Source organism: Gossypium raimondii, chromosome 13 (genome assembly GCF_025698545.1).
Source record: "Gossypium raimondii isolate GPD5lz chromosome 13, ASM2569854v1, whole genome shotgun sequence".
Lineage (NCBI taxonomy): Eukaryota > Viridiplantae > Streptophyta > Magnoliopsida > Malvales > Malvaceae > Gossypium > Gossypium raimondii.
Window position 1 is genome coordinate 56,716,028 of NC_068577.1, and position 24,785 is coordinate 56,740,812.

Here is a 24,785-nt window from a genome sequence, read left to right on the forward strand (position 1 = left end):
CATGTGGGAGAGTAGCACTTGCATGTCAAGTTTTCTTCTTTGGACATCAGGAATTAGAGGGGGAAGGGGAGAGGTAGGGGTGGGAGATTTTTATTTTATTTAATATTAATATAATTGTATTTATATGATATTAATATAAAATTTAGATGGATTATTATATATTTTTAAATTTTTTTATGTATTTTTATATATTTTTAAAATTTTTAAAATTAAGATTAAATTGAGATTTTTTTTTTGTAAATTTTGAGGATTAATTTTTTAAAATTATGACCAATTTGATATAATAAATAAAAGTAAGAGCTAAATTTATTATTATACTGATTTTTTTAACTGTCACATCAGCAGAGGTGCTCATGGGTAGCTCAAGTCGAGCATAAGCATAATATTAACATATTTTATGTTTGTCCAAACTAGGTCTGACCTAAAATACAAACTTAAAATTTTACCTAAATTCACTCATATTTGCAAAAGACTTAACTTAAACCTATTATTTTTAAAAATTTTAAAAAATATTTACATTATATTATTTTAATATTTAATAATTTTATACAGTTTTTATTTATTGAAATCTTAGCATTATTTTAATGTTTATATTAGAGTAGTATCACATATTTAGTAGGTGTTTATTTTTTTATTGTGTTCTAAACTACATAATATATAAAAATAATATAATATAAAGTATGACAAACTTAAAAATAGGTCGAGCCTTAAATGTTCAAGCGCAAACTTGACTTACATTTTAAACAGGGCCTAATTTTTTTCCCAAACTCATTTATTGGGCTTAATAAATTTACCTAAATCTTCCCAAAATTCGAACGGACCTTCAAGTCTGGGTGGGTAGCTCGCCCCATGAACAGGTCTACATGTCAACTCCTCGTTTGTGATTTTTGATCAAAACGTGAGTGTTTAAATTATAAACTTTTGATTTTAGGCGCTTAAAATGAAAAGTATTGATAGTTTGGTGACTATTTATGTAGTTTACCCAAAACAAAATAATAAGCTATTATCGTCGCAAATTCTCTAAAAAATACGTGGCACGTTTCTATTGGCAAAAACAACACATAAATTCAGAAACAATAACAAAGTAGTAAATAACAAATTAAAAAAAAAAACCCAAACCCGAACTCAAGAAAAATATATAAAATAAAACTGATCCAACCAAAAAAAAAATTAGTGCTTGAAATTTAGAACAATCACAAAGTGATTTTGAAAATTCCCATTCTCCTCCGTAATGGCTGAAGAATCCGGAACGGCGTCGTCATCATCTAGCTCACAACCAAGATCCTCTCCTAACACTTCAAAAATATCCCAGGTTTTTTTAATCTTCAATTCAATTTTTTTAAAAAAATTAATGTTTTTTTCCCTACAATTAAATAGCTTTTTCAGTTTGCCTCCATGATTTTTTCGATAGTTATTATCTTTTTTCTGGGTCAATTTTTGGTTAAGTTCTTTTTTCGTGTTTCTGGGTATGTCTTAAGCTTAATTATTATAATTTGTTTTCAATTTAGGCGAAATAAAATATTGGGTTTTGCATTAGGGTGGATGTAAAGTGATGGGTTTAATTTATCTAAAAGAATCGTGAGATCTGATTTTTAGCTATAAAGGGTTTAAATCCTTATTGTTTTAATACAATAACTTTGATTGTTATTCTTATTGTTATAATTGGTCCTGAAAATAGTTAGGTTTTCGTAATTAGATCATGGGTTATTGTCTGGGGTTTATTTTCCAATTGAGATGGCCCACTGATTGATTGCTAAAAGATTCAAGTTCGTTAAAATGGGCTTGTTCTGTAATGTTATTTGCTTTATTATGTCTGCAGTTTTCTTTTTCTTTGCTTTTAGTTTCTATATGGCTTTTTTATGTTTCAGGTTCCTCCTGGATACTCTGGCCTCCCAACTTTTCAAAATGGCGATTTTCAGATGTTTCCGGTTATGTATCCTGCATTTGTTCCAGGTTTAACTTCGTTACAAAATCAGGAACAGATGAACCGTGGAGCAGGCATTTATGCTGTTCCTGTTCTACCATTTATGGGACATGTTTCTGGGATTCCATCTAACAATCTCATTCCTCTCACCTATAACATACCTACGTGAGTAAATCCGTGGCTTGTAATCGGTGCCAAATTTTTCTATATGTTTTGCTCATTTCTTCTTGTCAGAAAAACAAATTTAGCTATACATTCAATTTCTAGGAAGAGAACTTGTATATACATTCAATTTCTAGGAAGAGAACTTTACTTATACCGAAAGAAAAGCTATCTCAGACGTTTGATTCAAGCCTCCTGTTGCTCTTAGTCTGCATGCTTTTTGTTTTAATTCCCATCCTCCATTTGCCTTGATTCCCTCTCTTGAGGAACCTGGGTTATAAGTTTTCTGTTTTTAATTAATGTTTTTGGCTACTTTTTGCTGAATGTACATTTCTTAGATGCATACTGTTTCCTAAATTTTGAAGTGATTTAAATTTTTTAAAAGATTTCATTTTCCCCTTTAATTTCACTTTTTTCTTTGGTACATATGTGGAAGTCAATGAGGTAGGACATTAGACCTTACGCTCATGAACAGGGGTAGGAACCAGGAAACCAACTTTTGTTGTTCCCTTATTTTACATATTGTTTCTTAAAATTTTGGCCAATGGGAGTTAGATCAAATTGATGTGTTTTGCCTTGACCAATATATCAAAATTTCAAATTATCTCCCTTAACCTGCAAATCTCAGTTATCATGTTTCTCAATTTCTGTATTCCAGTATGTGTTATTATTATTATTATTCAACCTAATGTTGGCAACTGCTACATTGGACCCTACTATTATGATCATAGTGAAGAAATTACATTTTCCTTCTCAAGTGGTACTACATGGCCTTTTTACTAAATGCTCTGGGAATGTTTGTGTTATTATGCGCCCAACTCGCTTAATCGGTTTATCATCTGGATGTTTTCCTGTCATTATTGTTCCTTCGACTTTTTTTTGTCTTCACTAATTTTGGGTCTGCCTTTTGGTTAGGCTAGTCTAAATTCCTTTAACATTTTATTCCTTAGAAGGTATCTGTAACATGTTTATTAGAAGATATAAGATCACAAAACTTGTCGTCTCAATGGTTATGGTGCCCAAAAACGTATCTTAATCCTTTTACTACTCTAGTTATATCCTATTTTGATTTGCAGGCTTGCCATTGATTTTGAAATTCAGAGTAAGAAAATCCCTACTTTTGTTGGGAAATCATTTTAATATACTTGAAAAATATTGGTGGATTTCGTTAGATTAGAACAATACATGAAGGATATTGCCATAGATAGAGTGCGATGACACAAAAAGTACTCTAGTAAGCAAACATTAACTTAACTCTAGAGCTTTTTCAGTTAGGAGGGTAGGAACAATGATGCATATTTTTATGGTTAAAAGGAAAACATTAACTTAACTCTAGTAAGCAAACATTAACTTAACTCTTTTTCAGTTGTTTATCTCACCTTGTTGCATGGTTTCCATTAACAGTCGGTCGGTGACAGAGGCAGGGGCAGCAGCTGAGGATCAAGGGCAAGGAGCACAGCAACCTCAACATCAACAGCAGCAGGTAGGACCTCAGAGACAAGTTGTCGTAAGAAGATTCCAAATTGCATTTCAGCTGGATTTGTTGCTTATACTTAAGCTAGCAGCTGTAATATTTTTGTTCAACCAAGATGGATCAAGACAGAGGTTGGCTGTCCTTGTGTTCTTTGCTTCTCTTGTCTATTTGTAAGTTCTAAACTTCTCATTGCTTTTAATTTAATACTTGTTCAGCTCATTGGCACTGCTATTTGCTGATTATTGTGTCGATTGTTTGGTTGTTTTTTCTTGGATAATTTCTTATTGATTGTTTTGTTTTAAAAATTGCTAAGAGTCACAAGTATTTGAACTTCTCTTTCTACTGGCATTTGTTTGGTTGTTTTTTCTTGGATAATTTCTTATTGATTGTTTTGTTTTAAAAATTGCTAAGAGTCACAAGTATTTGAACTTCTCTTTCTACTGGCATATACTTAAATTCTTCTTTCTTGTTAGGCTTTATTTTTCCACTCTTTATACATCTTTCATCTGGCAATGCTTGCTTTAATTCTCTCTCTCCCCCACATGCTTTTCTATTGGAAAACAGAAATGAAAAATACTGTGTTGCCAAATCCACCGCCTAGTTCAGATCCCAATTTTCATTTAGTTTATAAGCTAAGATACAAGTCCTAGAATCCTGCTTTTGACCATCTTTGTTCTAAATGGATTGCTGTGGCTTGACGGGTCCTTGTGTATTAGCAAGGGTTTGAGAAGTATTTTTGCCAGAGAATGTGTGAGTTTTTGCTTCAAAAGAAATTGTAACCCTCCCTTTGTGGGGTGGGTGAAGGGGGACATTTCTGTCATTGGAATCACCTATACTTCACTAGCGGCATTAGAGTTTAGACTAATAATGGGGAATGTATAGTTTTTTCAAATAACGAGGGTAAAACCGTGATGATGTGTGGTCCGTTTTTGTACTTACCTTTCACATCCAGTTTAGTGTTTTTCCCCCTCTTTTATTTTGCTTAGATTAACACTGACAATTGTTTTGTGCGGCACTCCAAAACTCTTAACATCAACGACTTTTCTTGATACTTTTAAGTGTAACATGCATTGAGTTTCTGCAGGTATCAAACTGGAGCTCTCACACCATTGATAAGATGGCTTTCGCAAGGCATGCAAAGGGCAGCTGCACCTCCTCATCCACCTAGGCCTGCCGCTAGAGCAGAGAATGTTCCTGCTGCTGGAAGGCAGGGCAATGAAAATGTGGCTGTAGCAGGTAATTTTTTTTAAGCTTATGGTATTAAACTTCAATATTATGGGTATTTAAGCAGGGTATATGGTACTAAACTTCATTATTTCCATTTGTTCTTACATATTTTTGCAACGAAATTTACTCTCTAGATATTAGTATATAATAAATTGTCGAGCTTTTGTATGATAAAACAAATGCTAATTTTCAAAATTAAGCTGTGGTTTCATCAATTATAAGCAATTTTTCTAAGATTTTCCATGTGTTTGGAGGATTCTTCAAGAGTTACATCTCCATACCAATGTCCAGATATGCATCAAACACAAGTGCTTTAAGAACAATTAAGAATTAGATTAACATAGTTGGTAACTAAGATAATACCAAGTTAATGAGAAACAACAAAGTCAAATCCTAATTAAATTTAGTTAGGCATGCAATAAAATTATAATTTTTACCATGTAGAATAGCAATTGTTGATAAATGTGATTCTACATGTTTGTTATTTATTTAACCTTGCATCTGCTTAACAAGCAGGAGCAGAGAACGAGAACCGACCAGCAGATGACGGTAATCAGGCGGTCGAGAACGAGAACGAACCAGAACCTGGTTTAGGAAATGCCGGTAATCAGTGGTGGGGAATTGTTAAGGAAATCCAAATGATTGTTTTCGGCTTCATCACGTCTCTTCTTCCCGGCTTCCACAACATAGAATAAGATCATATACTTTAGTGAGAACCAAATCATCTTGATATGGGCGAGTATACTTAACGGATACGTGTGGTCATTGCATGGTTTCTTGGTAGTCCCCTCTGCAGATCTGCAAGTGGCTTATTTTATTTACAGACCAACATGCTTTATGGTTCTTTTTGTTGATAGGATTGTTAAAATGGTAAAATGCAAGTGCAATGCAGATTTTCATCATGGGTTTTTCTTTTCTTTACAGAGTTTTTGCCTTTTGGGTCAACCGGATTGATACTTTGGTTGGTTCAATCGATCAGTTTGGTTTAGTCTAGTTCTTGAAACCCATTTTTATCCGGATCAAAATATTAATTTTTTTTTTGTAATATTTAATTGTCTTGGTAATATTTAAATATGACTGCATAATTCTTTTAAATTTTAATTTATTTATTATTTACATTTAATTTCAATATTGTTATTTTAATTTTAATTTGAATTAAATAAATTCTTATCAAATTAGTAAAAATGGATAACTTATTAAGTTTTAAAGATTCTGCCTCATCATTTAAAATTGATATCCTCTATATAGAAAAAGTTCGACTTTTTTGAAGAAGTTTTCAAAAAATATCATTCATAATATTATTCTCAGATCAGACTGAAGCTGTCTCCCCGCTTTAACATTCTCTAGTGCCTAAAATGGGATTTTACAGAATAAAAATATATTGTTGGATTAGACCGTGCACGACCACCTACTAAAAGATTTGAATGCTTACCTCTTAAACATTTTAAGACAACTTCAGACAAATGAACCTTGGAAATCTTTTCTAGAAAAAATCAACGTTCCTTCAACCTCCACAACAACAAAACATAAACTTTCCAGAAAGGTAAAAGAAAATTACTTGCTGCAATGCAATTTCCTTCTTCATGCCTTAAAATAAAAGTACAATAGGTCGCAAACAGAAAACCTTATATATATACATATCTCTCACACTGACAAGCCATAGATGTGAATACATACAGGACCTTAAGAGCTAAGAAACCAACAAAACTCATTTTATTAGCAAAAAAAATGGTAATTACAATTAGTATATACAGGTTTACATTAAAAATGAGAAGAGAGAAACAAAAATCTCACATTTCTGACAAAAGATTGCTGATCTTCCTAAGCTCCTTGAGAGCTGTAATGGCTGTAACTTGTCCTTTGCCAATGTTTTTAGATAAGTTGTCTAATGATCCACCTTGACCCTGATCTTGCTGGAAAACTGACTCCACAACCTGCCAATTGAAATATATATGGTCATGCCATGGAAGTAAACCAAATAAAGTTTTACGTTTTCATAGAACGCTTTGAGAAAAATAAAAAACAGATTCCCGAATATCTCCGAGTTATCACCCCCTATCAACATTTAAGGCACCGTCCGTTCTAAACACCAAAACCATTTTTGGTTTCGGGTGTAATTACATGAATATAAAGGGCTGAAAGTACTATAGAAACCCTTATATTAAGAGTCAGATTATATTTTGTCCCCTCTACTAAAAAAAATAGGCAAATTAATCCCTGTACATTCAAAGAGTAAATTGGTCTTTTTAAAAATTCATATATTTTTTACTGTTAAAAATTGGTCCATGTACATCAACATAAAAGTATATGTGGCATGCCACATGCCATTGTCTAGTGATTTGGTCAACCACGCTAGTTTTTAATAGAAAGAACCAGATTACTCTTTGATCTAGTATATAGGGATTAATTTGCCCAATTTTTAAGTAAAGGAGACAACATGCAATCAAACTCCTAATACAAAGGTCTCCTTAGTATTTTTACCATATATAAGGTGTTCTACTACACCTATACACAAACCTTCATAAAAACTACATATAGAATTTTTTAAGACATTCTTCGCATGTAATGCAATGTTATTTCAGTATGAAGCTTGGCACAGTTTAAACAATCAGAATATTTACCTGGATGTGGTCGAGCATAGCCTGCCCGAGATGCTTCAGTGTGTCCATCATATTCTGGTCCATAGCATCGCCTTTGTTGGTGGGATGTGAATTAGAAGAGGCACCGGCGGTAAATGAGTCTACCGTATTTCTCTTACTATCGTGATTTGGAGAATTTGCGGCTTCACTCATACCTCCTCGTTTATCAGATGTCTCCTCACTGACAATGCTTCCTCTAAACTTATGTAACCATTGGAATTTACCTGAAAGCTGCCTTTTCTCCTTCATAGCCGAGACCATCTTCCCTGAAGATCCATTCTCATGCGGAGAATTTAGATAAACATCTTCAGGAGGAAGGGAAACCGGCTGAGGTAAATCTTCTGGGATACTCCGCTGGTGAACATAATTATCATCAGCGGATAAATTTGATGCAACACTGCTTTTTTCTGTGTCATTTTCATGGTCATGGTCATTAATGACAGAACTAGGAGGACTTGGTGGTTCGGAAAAAATAGACGAGTTGTCTTCACTGACAACAGCTCCACTTCCATCATCACATCTATCCTCTACCGTGCAAATTGAACCTTTATTGGCACAATTTTGTCCATCCCTGTGAACTTCAGCAGGATGATGATCCACTGAATTAGAAACCTCGACACAAGCTCCCGTTTCCACATCTTCCTCCAAGCCAAGTTGCTTAGACAAATCTTCAAGCAAACTACGCCTAACAGATAAGGTATGTTCCAGTTTGCATTTCTCTCTTATTGCAGGCAATGGTTCAGATTCAGTTCTAGATAGGCGAAACTTTACTCTTTCAGACCATTTCTTTTTCCCACTCGAAGTTTTCTTTTCCGAACTATTTTGCCTTTGTTCCTCTGCCTTATGCAGTACTCTCCACTTTTCTTCCCAGTAGCTGTCCGGCACCAGGTTTAGAGTAGTTTTCGGACAAACTAAATCGGATGAAACATTGTGAGCATTTATTGGAGATTTGCTGCAGTTATAAGCCCCAACAAATGTAGATGGCAATGATGATCTGTTAGAATCCAACGCAAGAGTCTGCAGTGACTCGGCCTTCGCTATCAGTTTTTTCAGATTTATACTCTCAGGAAAATTCAAGAGTCTCTGAAGACAAGAAGTCGCAGTTTCAGTAGCAAGCAAGGATGATCTAAGATAAAGTATCATAGAGACCGCCATAGCAGCAATTAATGTTCCACGGCGTGAACCGAGTAGTTTAAAACTGAAATGCTCACCATCGTCAGAAATTTCATCAAGTGGGCTATTATCTTCTGAGAAAATCTTATCCCATACAACTAAGAGATCTTGAAGTGAAAACTCCCGTCCAAATAAAACCCGCAACCAGCGAAGTGCAAAATACTGGGGTTCAACACCAAGCTCAACAAGATGGCTATGCAGAGATGAATCGACTATAGATAGTAAATGATACAGTGCAGCTGAGGCTTCAATGACAGGGGGCACACCACTCTGTGACTCGGCTGCAGGAGATGAAGCAAAAAAATCTGCCATAGCAACTGAACCATGTGCCCCAATCATCAGAGCATCAAACATACAGTAGGCATCATGTTCCATAAATTTCTCAGACAAGACAATACCGAGTTCACCTTCAGCTCCGTAAGCATCACTTAGCAATACAACCGCCTGTAACTCAGGATCAAGCTCATAAAGACTCATAACTTTCTTTGAATTGCCCTGAGATTCAATCTCATCTTCCACGGAATCTGCGAACTTCTTAAAATCAAAATTGTAAGCGACACCATTTTCTTCAAATGAAAATCCATCGAATTTGTCAATGAAGAGGTCTTCATATAGCTTCCGCACTTCCAAGAGTCGCTCGACATCAACATGAAGAACATACAAAAGAGGAGCCAAGAGTTCATGCATTCCTACAAATAAACAAGAAAGAGAAACAGATAAAGTGCCAGCTTGAAGCCTCACGTTTTTCATTGCATACTATGGAATAAAATTTGAATTACCAACTCCAATTACCCTAAAAAGCATTCAGATTCAAAATCGTTAAAACACAGTCAATATTTAGAATTGCAAGGCATTGCTGATTTAGCTTTCCAAAACCTACAACGAGATAGCATGAAAAAATATAACACATGCATGCAGAACAGTTAAGAAAAATACCTTGTCTGTAACCACAGTCCGGGTGTCGAAGACACCACAGCAATAGTATGCGCCTCAACATACCCTGGCATCCAGGAGTCTGGAAGTAGCTTTCATGCTCCGGATATAATCGTGATAAATCCTGGTTAACCATTTTCTCCAGCTCAGCATTCCGAAAGTATTGACTCCAGGTGCTGTCTGCATGAAGAATTCACTATGGTTTAACTATAGATCAAGCAAAAAACACCTAAAATCATAAAATACGTCGAAACCATAGTAAATTTGCTCATAGAAGAAATATTCCAAACATTCAGGGCGATCTAATTTTCCATTGACAAAGTTCGGTTACAATTCCTGGCTCGAAAAAGCCAACTAACCATGATAAGGTGTAAATCCAGGAACAGAGATTCTCCTCCATTTTATGAAATCGAAACAGACACTGGACTGATAATCACTGTCCATACGAATTCAACATTAATCAAGATAACATAACAAGGTGTAAACAACAATACTAGTTAAAACAAAAGCTGATGGATCAACAATGCAAATTGTTTAATTTAATCAATAATGAACTAAAAGTCGAAGCAATGCAGCAAAAAAGAAAGCATAAACACTACAATTACCTGGGTTTTGTGAAAGTGGATTATCCATAACAAGATCAAGGGAATTGGTTGCTCCATCCTTGGGAACATGTGGATCCACTAACAGTTGCCTTCTCAAACCAGCATATCTAAATTCACAAAGTTAGTTTACAAAAAAAAAATAATAATTTAATTAAGGAAAACAATGTTCTTTGAAACAATCTAAGAGAGACAAAAAGTTATCAATTTTAAATAAAACTTAAGCTAGAATTAGCTGAAATGCTTTATAAAAATATGAACAAAATGGATATAAAATTAGAAAATAAATTTAAAAAAACCAAGTTTAGGTAATCTGTACAATAAAAAAAAGAAGCTGTAATTTAAAAATTCACACTCTGACGCTAAATTTTTCTTAGGATTTTTTTTTAAAAAAAAGGAAAAGGTAAAGATGAAATGGTTACCTTCTGCGAAAATCAGCAGTTACCCTACGAAGATCATCAATTGAAGAAGAAGGAGGTAGAATCCCTAGATTGATACGCCATTGAACGCCTCTCAGGCTACCAAAAGGATGGCTTTCCGCCGGAACGACACCGGAGGACGACGATGGCGCTTCTTCTTTTACAATCTCTTTGCTCATTTCTTGCGATCAAAACACTAATAAACTACATAAAACAGATTAAAAAAATACTACGCCTGGGTTTGAGACACCAAAAAAATCATTCAAACAAGATTCTTCCATTTGCATCCAGGCTTTCAATTTCTCTCTCTTTCTCCCATTTTTAGATTAAAAAAAAAAGAAAATTAATTAAAAAGGAAGACGCAAATAGGATGTTTGTTTTGTTTATTACGAAAAAATTCCCTCAAAGAAACCACTTTATTTTATTTTATTTAATAATAGTAATTTTTATTTAATTAATTATATTTATAACACTTAAAAAAAAGCATCATTTTATACTTTTAGGGTCACCTATACCAATATCATTAAATTATTAGTAATTTATATTTTAATTATTAAATTTTAAAATTTTATAAAATAGTCATTAAATTATTCGGAAGTTTTTATCTAATTTCCTGGGTTGTTAAGTTTTTTTTTAATTTGATTAGCGAACTTTAAGTGAAAATTTGACATCAGTATAGTGGATTCATCGACGAGTAAAAAAACACACCTTAAATTGAAATTGATCTGACAATCAATGTCAAAAACCGAAGAAGAAATCTATTTGGACTCTGGATTGTAGATTTGTGATATTCAAAATTGTTTAATAAAAAAATAAATTGTTGAAGAGAAAGAGATAGGAGCTTTCAAATCATTCAGGCGGCGTAAACAAAAAAAAGTCATATAATAACAACTTTAACAGTGCAATGACTTAAATAGAAATTTTTTAATAGTTTAAGGATCATTTTGTAACTTTTTAAAGTTAAATGACCAATAAATAAAATTACTAATAATTCAGTGACATTTGTTGTAATTTACCCTGTTCTTTAACGCTCCATGGAACTTGCTCGTGGACCCGGCAGGCAGCTCCCCCGGCCCGTATTGGTTGGAGTTTTGGTAAAATTGGTTTTCAGGTAAATTCAACATTATGGAAATACATTTTATGTAACAGTAAATTTGCTTTATTTATTCTACCTGTGTAAGTTTTCGAGGTTTCGATTTAATCGGTTAAACTGATTCGATTAAAAAATTATTAAATATTTAAAATTTTAATTTAATTTTTTTAGTCGATTCAATTAATTTATATTGATTTTTATCTAATAAATTCAAAGGCTTTTTCCAAATCTATACCTACATTTTTAATTTTGAAAATCATGTGATTTAACTTCAACGTCATTACTGTTTACATCTACATCTACATCTACATCTACATATTATATTTAAGGGCTTTACTAAGTTGGTGTCACTTTAACCGAGTCCAAATTTAATTAAACAATTATAAAAAATTTTCCTTTTATAAAATAATAAATATTATTGCAATGATACTTTCATTATATTAAATCGTGTGAAATTTAAAATATATGTTTGATGGAATTTAAATTCAAAACACTGTAATTTCTACGGTCTTAACCATCTCGGTTAAAGCTTCATTTAATATTTAAATCAATTTTTATATAAATATATTTGACAAAAAAATTTCACATACCATAATTTATTGTAAATTAATAGCAAGATTGAGTAAATGGGATAAATATTAAAATTACACATGGATTTTATTTTAATGTATAATTCGATACGTGAACTCGAGTTGTTGCATATAATTATGTACACGAAATTTCGATTGTGATTCAAATATATACATTAAGCTTATGTATTTAAAGAAATAAATATTTTGTTTGTTTGAATTAATATATTTGTATATGTATGCAATATATAAACGTAAAATAGTGTTACATCGATAATGATGCTAGTAGTTTATAAAAATTGAATCAAATTAAAATTTTATGTATAGCATTGTACATAGAACAAAAATTCATTTGTAGTTTTGATATTTATCCCGGAACTAAAGCCACCAAATATGCATAGCATAGGGACCTTTTAAAGGATTTTACCAAAGTTGTTCGATGTATCTATCTGCTCCTCCCCTCAACCTCCGTTTACTTATAGTTGGCCCCTTTTCTTTTAACGGCGGTTAAATGTATCTTTCTCTAAGGACTTTCTCCGCCGCCGCCCCTAGCTTCATCCAACGCCATTACAACTCTGGGTTTTCTTACAGATTCATCCATGGCGGACCAAATGCAGACTTTTTCTTTCTCAACCAGACACCAAGACCACGAGAAAAACGACGACGTCGAGGAGGGCAAGTGTGTTTGCCTCGTGGTAGCTCTCTTCCCTTGTTTAATTTGCTTCATCCTTCTCCTTATCATAGTCTCCATCGTTTTAGTCTTCAAATTCCATTTCCTTTGCCACACTCCTCTTCATTCCGTCATTTACAAGCACCGTTGCTGGCTCTAGATTTGAATCTGAGAGGTTTCTCTAGTGTCACCGGCGGTGATAGAGATTCCGATACCGACACCGGATCCGGTAGCACCGAATCTAGGTCGGACCCAAAGGAAGTTGAGAGAGTATGCAAGGTGATCGACGAATTGTTTAGCTTAGACCGAAACATGGAAGCTGTTTTGGATGAATGTAGGATTAATCTTACTCATGATTTAGTCATTGATGTACTCAACCGGTTTCGGCACGCTAGAAAACCGGCGTTTCGGTTTTTCTGTTGGGCCGGACAAAAACCGGGGTTTAATCATGATTCCAGGACTTATAATAAGATGATGAATGTTTTAGCTAAGAATAGACAGTTTATAACCATGTCGAGATTGATTGAAGAGATGGGTGCTAATGGGGTTTTAACATTGGATACTTTTATTATTGCCATTAAAGCTTTTGCTGCCGCCAAGGAGCGGCGGAAGGCAGTCATGGTCTTCGATTTGATGAAGAAGTACAAGTATAAAGTGGATGTTGATACTGTTAATTGCTTGCTTGATAGTCTTGGGAGGGTTATGCTTGCGAGAGAAGCGCAAATGCTTTTCGAGAAGTTGAGAGATCGGTTTATGCCCAATTTGAATTCATATACGATATTGCTAAACGGTTGGTGCAAGGTGAGGAATTTGATGGAAGCAGGGAAGGTATGGAATGAGATGATCGATAAGGGTTTCGAGCCGGATGTTGTTGCTCATAATGTTATGATCCATGGGTTGTTGAGGAGTAGGAAGACGTCGGATGCAGCGAAGTTGTTTGAGGCCATGAAAAGTAAAGGGCCTTTGCCTAATGTTCGTAGCTATACTATTATGATCCGGGAGTTTTGCAAGCAAGGAAAGATGAATTTCGCAATTCTGTATTTCGAGGAAATGCGTGATTCCGGATGTTTGCCCGATGCAGCCATTTACACATGTTTGATCACCGGTTTCGGAAATCAGAGAAATATGGACGTGGTTTTTAGATTGTTGAAAGAGATGCAAGAAATAGGTTGTCCACCTGATAGTCAAACCTACAATGCCCTGATTAAATTATTAACGACTCAACGAAAGCCGGACGATGCAATGAGGGTATACAAGAAAATGATTCAAACCGGAATCCAACCAACAATTCACACTTTCAACATGATGATGAAATCGTTCTTCCAGTCCAGGGACTATGACACAAGCCGTGCAATTTGGGACGAGATGCGCGAAAAGGGGTTTTGCCCTGACGATGTTTCTTACACCATTTTCATCGGAGGAGTAATCCGTTTAGGTCGATCAGGAGACGCATGTAGACTGTTAGAAGAAATGTTTGAGAAAGGAATGAAACCTCCTCAACTTGATTACAACAAGTTTGCAGCCGATTTTTCTAGAGCCGGCAAATCAGACATACTCGAGGAACTGGCTCGAAAGATGAAGTCCTCCGGTAATGTCCAAGCCTCGGATATATTCACAAGATGGGCCGAGATGATGAAGAAAAGGATTAAGAGAAAGGGTCCTTTCAAAACCGATGGAAGGTGCATCTAACAAGGTAATGAAGCATTTTCTCTGGTTTTTCATGTATTTCAATGGATCATACTGCAAATATGACCTTTTCTGTTATGGCCATTGGATGTATATATTTTTCTTTTTTCAGTTGTTGCATGCATTCTGTATTTGTAATGTTATTGGCTTATTGTTTAGCTTATTGGTTCCTTTCAACCCTAAACCCCAATGGATAAATGTAGGTAACATCTCAGTATGACTAATTACATGGTGGTTGGAACTTTTCACCAACTCAAACAATAAGTTCTAACTGCTCCAATTATATACATATATAAGGTCAAGACTTAATTTGTGGGAATCAAACCAACTTGTGAACTACTAATATATATATATACACACACACATGGATTTATGCTATACTCGAAAATACATTATGAAGTTAAGTATTGGTTAAAACTTCTTTATTAATTTCTTTAGGTTTCAAGTTTTGATAATAAATTTTAAAATACAAGATTGGTTTGGAGTAGTGACTGAAACCCCATGATAACATGAGTATTTGAGTGCAAGTCGACTCTTTTGAGAAAAATTTTAAATATGTTATCTATTAGAAGCTGAAGGATCTTTCAAAGGATCGATATTGTTTCTGGTTGGGGTTTTGTTGAACTCCCCTCTTCTTTAAACAATCTTAGACACTCAAACTCTCCATAAAATCCAAAGATAAAATCCTACTGAACTATTAAAAAATATGTTAGCTCAATAAACAACCCTTCAAATATTTATCAGAAAAAAGAGTGGAATTTACAACATAATGACTCTTACCATCAATAATTTCAAACAATCTATACAGAATACCATATGTTATTAGACATTGTTTTTCCATACAAAATCTACATATATATATAAACAATTATAAAAACATCATCCCCTACCTCTCAAATTTGCAGGCTATACATTGCTTGTAATAAAATCAATCTCTTGTATATCAGATTCACTCCTTCGACTAAACGACATTTCTCTAATAGTATCCAAAATGGGCTTCCACGACCTCACCCTGTACGACCTTCGAACCCCACCATGTACCGTCGTCTCCCTTCTCCTCGTCCGGCCGTTCATGGTCATCGTCGTCCTCGACAAACACCTAGTTTCCGGCAACGCACGGTGGGATTTAGCTCTTTCCGTCAACCTCTTCACCAGCGCCGCCATATCCAGCGGAGAAGTGTCACCCTTTAAAGTCGAAAACGGCAGCACAAAGTAAAGCTGGCCTGGTTGGAGCGGAGCATCGGGGCTTAGTGGCTGGCACCCTGCCGATAAAAGCTGAGCCGCGGTGCATAGAAACTGCTTAGGAGGGTTCCCTATGGCTTGACTTACTGAGATGGGATAGTCCAAGTCCTCTACGTAGCCATTGAGATGAACTAGTCGAACTGTGTTCGGAGATGCATGTTTGCAAGAGCAAGAAGAAGATAGACAACACCCCATTCTTTTACTTGGATTTGATGTTTCTCTATTAAATTATTATATATATGTAAAAGATAATCCTTTCTGACGCACTTGTGATTTGGACTGTTTTGCAGGTTTGATTTTAGTGTGATGTATTTGTCTTTCTTGTATAGTTTTGGTCAATGTTAGGGGGAGGAAGGTTGGCTACTCATCATTAAGCAATGGTATACTTTTGGGTGTAATTATGTGTATTCATCCGTTTTACTCTAAGAGTGTAGTCGTACTCGTATTAGGATGATAATTAGGTAAAACCCTCGAAATAATCTTAATTTTAAGATTCGAATTTGATCCAAATATATGAAAAAGAAGTCTACATACATAATTATGAACCATGGTGTTGGCGAAATCAGAAATTATTTTTGAGCGCGTGAAATTAAGTCATGTATTTTTATGAGAATTAAAATGAAATTTCATCATTATGTTAGCTTAATCATTTATAGTTTTTCAAAGATTAAATTAAAATTTATTGGAGACCAAAGTGTAATGTGACCATTTATCAACATTTTAGCTTAATATCGTGATTTTGTATCGATAATTCTGAACATTGTGAAACTTTTAAGTAGACTCTCAAATCCCGTAGATTTTAAGCTTTGCTTTAAAAGAAATTTCCATAAATAAAATTGTGTGCCTCATTTAATTTCTTGTGTATGGTTATTATAGTTGATTTTATATTGACATGCTTGCTTCCACAGTTTTCATTTCATGAAACTCAAACTCTAAAATTCGAAGTCTCGAGACAACTTAGTGTCAAACCTTTAAACCATAGATTAACATGGTTGAAAAATTGTGTACCTAATTAAGAATTATTTTTCCTTTGAAATTAAAAATAATTATTTCAACTAATTTTAAAATCATAGGCAAATAATTGTTAGAAATTGAAATATTTTAATACGCAAATATCACTCTCACGTTTCTCATCTTTTAAATTGATCCAATGAAAAAATAAGAAAAATAATAAAAAATATTAATACTCTGAATTGTCACTCTCAACCGACGATATCTTTTTTATTTTTGTTTATTCTAAAAATTATTTCCTTTATAGTTAACGTATATTTGCATGTATTTTAGTGTTTATAAAAATGCATTTGGAGTACTGATTGAGTCTTAGTTTTATTAGTACGAGCATGGCTGTCAAGGCATTGTTATCCTCTTAATTAAACTTGTATTTTAAAATCTGAAAAGCAGATAAACTAAATCCTAAACTTTCGACAAATACAAAGACTTTTAACCTATTTTAACATGCTCATTAAATTGTAAATTTTTATTTATAATAAAAATATAAAAATATATATCTAATTAATCATCTTATTCAACAATATTATTTCTTTAAAATGAATTATGATTTTTCTAAGCAATAGACACAATCTTTCAATAAAATATGATTGACTTTCCTGTTTGATTATATATATATATATATATAAAATATTAAATACCGTGATTTTAATTTTGTTGGCTGATATTGACCATATAATAACAATATGATAATAACTCATCTTAAATTAAAATTACATATAATTTTAGGTTTTGGATTAAAAATTGTAACAAATAATTCTTTAATAAAATACCAATTTATTATTATGATCGAATTAGTTTGAATTATAAATTAAATTAAATGATTTTTAAAATTTAAAAATATAATTTATTTTTCCACAGATAAATAAATAAATAAATAAAACCATTAGAGATCACCCCACATTATCACAATAACTTCTTTTACAAATTAAAAGAAGAAAAGAAAAAAGACTTAAATACCATTTAATTAAAATTTAAATAGGCTCAAATTGAATCAAGGATTGAGATGGATGTGACCCATAAATAGCACGAAATTGACTAATACCACCCGTCTCATTTGACCATTACACACCTTTAATTTCTTTAAGCTGTAACATTTACTACTTTTAGCTTCATAAATTTTTTCCACATTATCTCTTTTATAATTTTTTTCCACATAGATTTTATAGAATTTTTTTAGATTTTATAATGATGTATTTGGCGATTCAAAAATTTCCGAACCAACTTTTAACATAAAAGAAACCGACCAAACTGAACCGACTTTGATTCGGTCAAGTTAGTCAACTCTTTTATTAACCAAGTTTTATTATCTATTATATATTATAAAATATAAATATATTTTAAATAATTTTAAATAATATCAAATAAGTCAATTTTTCTACCATTCAATTGCAAGATTCAAAAATTTGTTAACCAACCGAATTAACTAATTAAACTAAGGTCAAAACCAATAATCCCCCTAGTTAAATCGAAACCAAAAAAACTAAATGCATCAATTTTATTGGTTAAAACCGAAAATTGCTTACCCCTACATTGCACAACCTCAAAGTTCTCTATTAACCCACCTTAACAGACTCCAAATTCAAAGATCAAATTGAAAAGAATTATCACTTTCCAATATCACACCGTAAACCTTTCGAGATATGGCATAACCTCAAAGTGCCACATCAACTCACCTTGACGGAATCCAAGTTTTGAGATTAAAATTGAGGAAATTTATCAAGTTCCGCGACTAATATGAACCCTACGAACTGGCCCAAAGAAAAATAACACGGATTTAAAAAGTAAGCTTCATATTTTCCAGAAAAAACAAAAGAGAGGTGCATCAGTCTTGTTTTCCAACTTTTACACAAAAAAAAAAAAATGAATCTCCCCCACTATTCTTTTCACATATATAATGATCATGATAACAACAATAATAATGTAATGACTGGCTGAATTTTTTTTGGGAAGGGGGCGGGGGGGGAATGGACAAGAAATTACCCAGCTGGAAGGACGCAGCACTAACAACTCGTTAGCCTCCGCTCCAGCCTAATTCGAGTCAGTCCTAACTGCTCTTTCTGTAGCCCTAGCATTTGATAATTGCGGTTGCGAAACATGGCCATGTACAAAATGTATATAATCTGTGTGTGAAACCGAGATTGGGAACCGAAGGATCAAGAAAAAGCGGACCAAAGAATTCACAGTCAAAAATTGAGGAGCGTCATCAATTTATCTACGGTTTCGGGGTAGAATTTTCTTGCGAATAGGTAACACGGTCGTTTGATACCATTCCAGAGACAAGGTTGTACCAATCGTTCACTCTGCGGGAGGAAAAAGAAAACCAGAAAAATATAACCGCGTTAAGAATCTCACAATTTTACCGTGTTGTTGAAGTATGAGAATGTGCTTGAAATGTATACCTTAGCCTCACTTGTTACATGGATACTCAAGTCTATTGACTGCAAAAAAATATAATGCAAAACTCATCAGAACCCAAATTCATACAGAGGAACCAAAACCTTCTCAAGTGTATCAGTTAAAACGTGAGGCGGTGAGTTGTTAAACAGCAAGTGGTTACTTAAAAATAAAGCAACAAACGAGTTACCGTAATGTTGTTCAGAAGATCCTCAGTAACATCTTGAGCCTTATATGATTTAGGGTGCCACTTTCTCTCAGACCAGTCAACATGTGTTACCGACCAGTTGGCAATACCACCAGGATCAATCATCTGATGGCACAAAAATTGGGAAAAAAAAAAAAAAAAGGGAATTAGGAGAAGTGTGAAGAGTAGAAAACATGATCCAGATTGTGATTCTCACATTGAAAAAGGTTGGCAGGTAATGCTCATCTGCAATGCAATTTTTGCCGTCGAAACCTGGCTGTAATAATCAATATTATGGATGAAAACAAGTCAGCAACATAAAATTTGTGCGCTAATTCTATATGTTACTTCGATTTTCTACAGATTATAGTTACCAGATAAATAATAATACGTATCTCCATGATGAATTCATTCATTTCACTATTAAAAAAGATATAACCATAATCAAGCTGAAGTGAGCCGAAACACTACAAAGCTGGAGCTCAACTCCAAACTCAAGGCTCAAAGCGTGGCTAAAGCTTGATTGAGGTTCATTTTTTTCAGATCAAGCGTGGATAAAGAAGTCAAGCTTCTAGAGCTAGGTTGATTACAATTCAGCCCTTGTCATACAGTACAAGAAACTAAAGAAAACCCAAAAAACTATCAGGCTAAGCCTAAACAGGTGAAGTTTATGCAGAAACTAACATCTAACCTGATCTTAAATTTATGCAAATCCAGAGTTCGTAAAAAGCTTTACTTTCCAAAGAAGTGCTTATTTTATCTTAGTTCACAGGCAAGCCATTTACACCTAGAAATGTTGTCTCTTTGTGCTAACACAACAGTTAAATAGAAAGAGGCAGATAAACATTGATTGCACAACTTGAAACCAGCCTCACTGAACAGAAGTAGTGGGAATACAGAAACACCTATTATATCCCTAAAAAAGCTCTACATATTTTATTGAACGATATTCATCACTCTACTTAACTATATTGAAACATATCTTGACTGAATTGGAAAGGGGCAACGGGGTCAGAAGAATGAAGGGAGAGATCAGGAAAATAGAAATGAAGTATACTTTCCACTTTCACTGATATACTTCAAAAGGTAAATAAGGCTTGTGACAAACCAGAGCTGGCAGGCTACTTTTCAATATTACTTTCGGGAATGATGAGAGTGGAAAATTCACCAACTACCTCATCCATAAATCAAAGGGAGTTGTAAATTCAAAACAAAGCTTATTAGAGTAAATCGAACTACAATTTAAGATCAAATTCACCTTGCAGTAATCCCGGAACCTTGAGTAGTAAAGACTGTCAGCCATAACTATCAGAGCATGCTGTCGCCTCATTGAGAACCACTGCACGAAATTCACTCATTTATTGCCACAACAAGACACTAAATAAGTTGGTTTAAAGAGGTGATGCTGAGAGACTTTGTAGCTGGACAGGAGTGAACATTCAAAATGAAAATACAAAATGCATCAACAATGAGGAATGGGGATCAAATTTGACAAAATATAGGACACCAGCAGAGACACATGGCCTTCATACTGTCAATAGAGTTTAGTGAGACAAGGTTCATTAACATGTCCCAGCTACAGATTTACCATTTAGATTGACCTATTGTAACGTATATTTACCTAAATAATAATGTCCTCTATATTATATCAATTCAGACATACCTGTGCACCCTTTCTGAAGTCTTTCTTTTCTACTTCAGGTAACATGTGCTCTGAATATCTTCCATTTCCATGCGGTCCAGGATCCAAAAAGCTGGTGAAAAAAGGAGGTAGGGGAGACATATCAGACAAGGAAAAACAGTTCCCTGAATGCCTCCTATTCACTCTTAAGATTTCACTTACCAGTCAACAAAACTCATATTAGCATGCATCAGATAGTTGTAGATATAGTCAAAATTATGCAATGGAACACAGCTGCAAAATTACAATTTTGTGTAAGTCTAAAAGCAATCCTTTGAGGTGGGAGAAAAAGGGCCTGGGGGACATGATGAAACTATAGTTACCTCTCAGAAAGTAACACAAAATGTTGGTTATCAGTATCTTGTAGAGCATGAGCCAATAGTCGTTTCTCTGCATCAACCATAGAGATCTTTCCCCATACAACCTGCAAATTCAGTAAATCCAAGGATTACTAGTCACCAAGTTGTGCACTACAGTGCCACTATTAAATATGATAGCAACATATCAAAATGTCACAATCAGTTCGACTACAGCACAATGGATAAGAAAACTTAAAGCAATAATCATGTCAATAAAAGTAGATGAATTACCATAAAATAATAGTTGTAATTGGTGAATAGCCTTTTAAGATTACAAAGTTTGACCAGAATTTTGAAATTAAAATCAACACACATGCACATACCTAACAGCTAACTGCACAAGAATCGTGTCTAGTAGTTGGGTGTAAAATGATGCTGTATCTAAAATGCTGTATGCATTCCAAGAGATTTTCCCAAACTAAAAACAAAGCTGGACAGTAAATTATGACAGGACTCGACAAACTCTTGATACAAGGAAAGATACAGGGCAGTCTACCCTTTTCCCTCCGATATACTGAAATTAAGTTGTTGCCTATCAGGTTTCCTGCTGGAGCCATTTTCAGGTCCACAGCAGATGAATCACTGTTTTTTCTAATGACAATAGTAAAAAATAAGGACACTTTGCATGTACACCAAAAATGCAGAAGCATGGAATGATAATTCCAATATAACATCATATCAAAGGAAAAATGAAAGAAAGAGATAAACAGCAACCTAACAGCAAATTAATCTAAGACATCTACCTCATCGCTGCGAATGTCCCGATTAAGAAAGTAGCGGCTCACATGAACTGGTTTTCCTTTTGATGCATGGACATAAACAGAAAATTTTCCCTCATGTCCCTGCCAGAAAAATGAGCGAACATTCAACAAATATACAGAGTTAATAACATCTTGAAAGAAACTAAAAACCACAAATGCAGAAAAAATAAAAATTATTGCAATGCCTTTCCACAAGAACTCAACAAAAAAGTGTGAAGTAAACAGACAGTCAAACATAACTAAAATTTTATAGACAGAGACATCCTGATGCATACAACGCAATGGAAATGGAATTGGAGTTCCATCTCCACCGCAGCAAAAGTATCAAGTCAAAATAAACCAGATTGATATCACTATTACCTTCACCACATACAACCCATCTTTGCATCCACAATCAACAAAGAAAATGATGTTCACTAGAATGAAATACATGACTCATTTATAGAAGACAATTCACTGACATAAAAACCACTATGATGACCAGCCTGAATTACTTTATTAGAATCAAACAGAAGAGAAAATGTGCTATTTGGTTCACAGATAGGCTCCATATAACCAGATGCTTTTGAATCTATAACAACAAATGTTCATTAAAAAATAAACAAATACTCCTACAAATTAGTTCAGAAAAGAAAATATGACACAAAACAGGCAGGGTACTTAAAGCCAACAGCCAAAATGTGATTCTTTCTTAGTAAACATCTCCTACATGGCAGATTTTGTGTATAACCTTGAAAGAATTTCTTCACAATATATCAGTTCATGAAAGCCAGGTTCAAGAATAATAATCATGATACTAAATGGGTTAATAAAATAACTTACACGGAAGAACATATCCCAAAGCTTCTCGAAAGGAAGTGAACTTGGAGTTAAGAACATGAACGCGATTTTCGGATTTTTAGATTGGACAGGAGGATTACTCAAAATATCTCTAATCACAACCTGTGATGCAATCTCCTCATCGCTTAATTCCCTTGTCGGCGAAGGTGGAAGCCAATTAGTAAGGACCTTGCAACCTCTTGAAGAAAATACATAACAAGCAGCACTGCCTTGTGGTGGATAGATATAAGCACAAACTAGGAAAAGGCAAACTAATGAAACCAATGAAATAATCCATATCGGCCTCTTCAAAGGAGGGCGGTGGCGAGACCCAGGCAAGATTTGCATATCACCCATGCTGCCTAGTCGCCACGCCTGCGCTCCCTTCATCTAGTACAAACACCACAACTTTATATTCATGCAATTCTCTTCTTCCCCAAATTATAAAAGCCGCAAATTCGGAAACGAACACAGATTCTCCGATCAGTCAATGTAAGGTGATCTGCAAAAGGAAAACCACAAGGCAAAACATTAGAATACTAAGATCGTCGAGACCAAAAAACAAATCATAGTCAAAGACATCAGTTTAGATTACCAAGTACAACAAAATTCAATCAAATACTAAACCCTAAAACTTCGGGCAATGGAATTATAGTTAAAATAATCTTTTAAGAAAGAAAGAAAACCCGTAAATCAAGCATGTGTTCTACTTCTACGCATTTCGAAATAATTTTTTTTTAAATAATAATACAAATTTACCCTTTCTTTTAAATCAAATCGCTTGAGAGCAACAATTATCAACTAGTTAAGCACAAAAATCATAAATTCATGAAATAAATGCAAAGTTCTGGATTCGCGTAACTACTAAAACCAAACACACGGTCAGCTTCCTTTCAACAATTTCTATGTCACCAAAAAAAAAAAAAAAAGCAGCAGAAACGTGTTGCAATTTGCCAAAAAAAAAAGTCAACCCAAATCGACGACCTCGCTTGTCTCCAGTCTACCAAAAGCCCAAGACTAATTCAAATCTAACCCAAAAAATAAAATAAAAAATTTAAACATTTTCACACTCAATTTCCTTCCTCAAGTCAATACCGTCCTCCCCATCATAAAGAACTAAATCACGCCTTTCTTTAAACAAAAAACAGCAACACGAAGCAGCAAAGTGAAACAAATCAAGAAGCGAGTTTACCTGAAGAATGGAGTTGATCAAAAGAAAAAGTGAAGGGAAATCTTTAAAATCTTTCAGGATATTTCGAAGATGCAAAAAGAAAACCCAAAAATAAGGACTAAGATCTAGGGCAGGCCGAGCATGAACTAAGAAACAAAGAAACAGATTTGTATTGGATTATATTTATATATAAAAATATATATAAAAAATAGAGAGAGAGATTAATCTCTGTAAATTGAGGTTTTTTGATTCTTGAAAATGGATTTCGTTTATGTATTTTGTTTGTGGATTCTTTGATTTTGATTTTTTTTTCCTTTTTAGGTTTTATTTTATTTTATTTTTATAGATGTTGTTTATAAGGGAGGGGAAGAACGGGGTCAAAGAAGCAGTAGGCGGGTTAGAATTTTCATTTTTCTTTTTTATTAAAGGCTTTACTACAAATTTGAACCTTAAACTATATCATTTTTTTCATTTAAGTACACATCAATTTTGTGTAAGGGAGAGATTTTTTCGATTTCCATTTAGTTGGACAGGGTGGAGTGGGGCGATTGGTTTTAACCTCCGTTAAATTGGTTAATCCGATCGGTTA

The 24,785-nt window shown here is 34.0% G+C and overlaps 5 protein-coding genes across 9 annotated transcripts; 2 read left to right on the top strand and 3 right to left on the bottom strand.

Moving 5' to 3' along the window:
• Positions 1–1,092: 1,092 nt before the first annotated feature.
• Positions 1,093–5,882, top strand: LOC105781751 (uncharacterized). Its single transcript, XM_012606261.2, has 5 exons — positions 1,093–1,312; positions 1,869–2,089; positions 3,491–3,730; positions 4,645–4,796; positions 5,304–5,882. The coding sequence occupies exons 1-5, from the start codon at positions 1,232–1,234 to the stop codon at positions 5,480–5,482; spliced, it is 873 nt and encodes a 290-aa protein (XP_012461715.1). The 5' UTR covers positions 1,093–1,231; the 3' UTR covers positions 5,483–5,882.
• Positions 5,883–6,478: 596 nt separating this feature from the next.
• On the bottom strand, positions 6,479–10,921 carry LOC105781749 (uncharacterized). Its single transcript, XM_012606256.2, has 5 exons — positions 10,557–10,921; positions 10,138–10,244; positions 9,536–9,712; positions 7,409–9,288; positions 6,479–6,721 (listed from the first exon to the last, which is right to left on the bottom strand). Exons 1-5 carry the CDS (start codon positions 10,730–10,732, stop codon positions 6,578–6,580), a joined length of 2,484 nt encoding a protein of 827 aa, XP_012461710.1. The 5' UTR covers positions 10,733–10,921; the 3' UTR covers positions 6,479–6,577.
• Positions 10,922–12,647: 1,726 nt separating this feature from the next.
• On the top strand, positions 12,648–16,220 carry LOC105781750 (pentatricopeptide repeat-containing protein At3g62470, mitochondrial). Of its 2 annotated transcripts, none has more exons than XM_012606259.2 (2): positions 12,648–14,578; positions 16,104–16,220. In XM_012606259.2, exon 1 carries the CDS (start codon positions 12,727–12,729, stop codon positions 14,572–14,574), a length of 1,848 nt encoding a protein of 615 aa, XP_012461713.1. In that variant the 5' UTR covers positions 12,648–12,726; the 3' UTR covers positions 14,575–14,578; positions 16,104–16,220. The 2 variants fall into 2 exon arrangements, with proteins under 2 accessions (XP_012461713.1, XP_012461712.1); XM_012606258.2 differs by lacking the exon at positions 16,104–16,220 and adding an exon at positions 15,519–15,667 and having other exon boundaries at positions 12,649–14,578.
• LOC105781752 (uncharacterized) lies at positions 15,478–16,008 on the bottom strand. The gene has a single exon (XM_012606262.2). The coding sequence runs from the start codon at positions 16,006–16,008 to the stop codon at positions 15,478–15,480; it is 531 nt and encodes a 176-aa protein (XP_012461716.1).
• A 2,377-nt stretch (positions 16,221–18,597) lies between the features above and the next one.
• On the bottom strand, positions 18,598–24,518 carry LOC105781756 (glycosyltransferase BC10-like). 4 transcript variants are annotated; one of them, XM_052626752.1, is made up of 11 exons: positions 24,218–24,518; positions 23,029–23,527; positions 22,189–22,287; positions 21,410–21,510; positions 21,249–21,320; positions 21,069–21,159; positions 20,664–20,744; positions 19,623–19,682; positions 19,409–19,531; positions 19,224–19,262; positions 18,598–19,124 (listed from the first exon to the last, which is right to left on the bottom strand). In XM_052626752.1, exons 2-11 carry the CDS (start codon positions 23,413–23,415, stop codon positions 19,008–19,010), a joined length of 1,170 nt encoding a protein of 389 aa, XP_052482712.1. In that variant the 5' UTR covers positions 23,416–23,527; positions 24,218–24,518; the 3' UTR covers positions 18,598–19,007. The 4 variants fall into 4 exon arrangements, with proteins under 4 accessions (XP_052482712.1, XP_052482713.1, XP_052482714.1 ...); XM_052626753.1 differs by lacking the exon at positions 24,218–24,518 and adding an exon at positions 23,785–23,937; XM_052626754.1 differs by lacking the exon at positions 24,218–24,518 and adding an exon at positions 23,888–23,909.
• Positions 24,519–24,785: the final 267 nt, after the last annotated feature.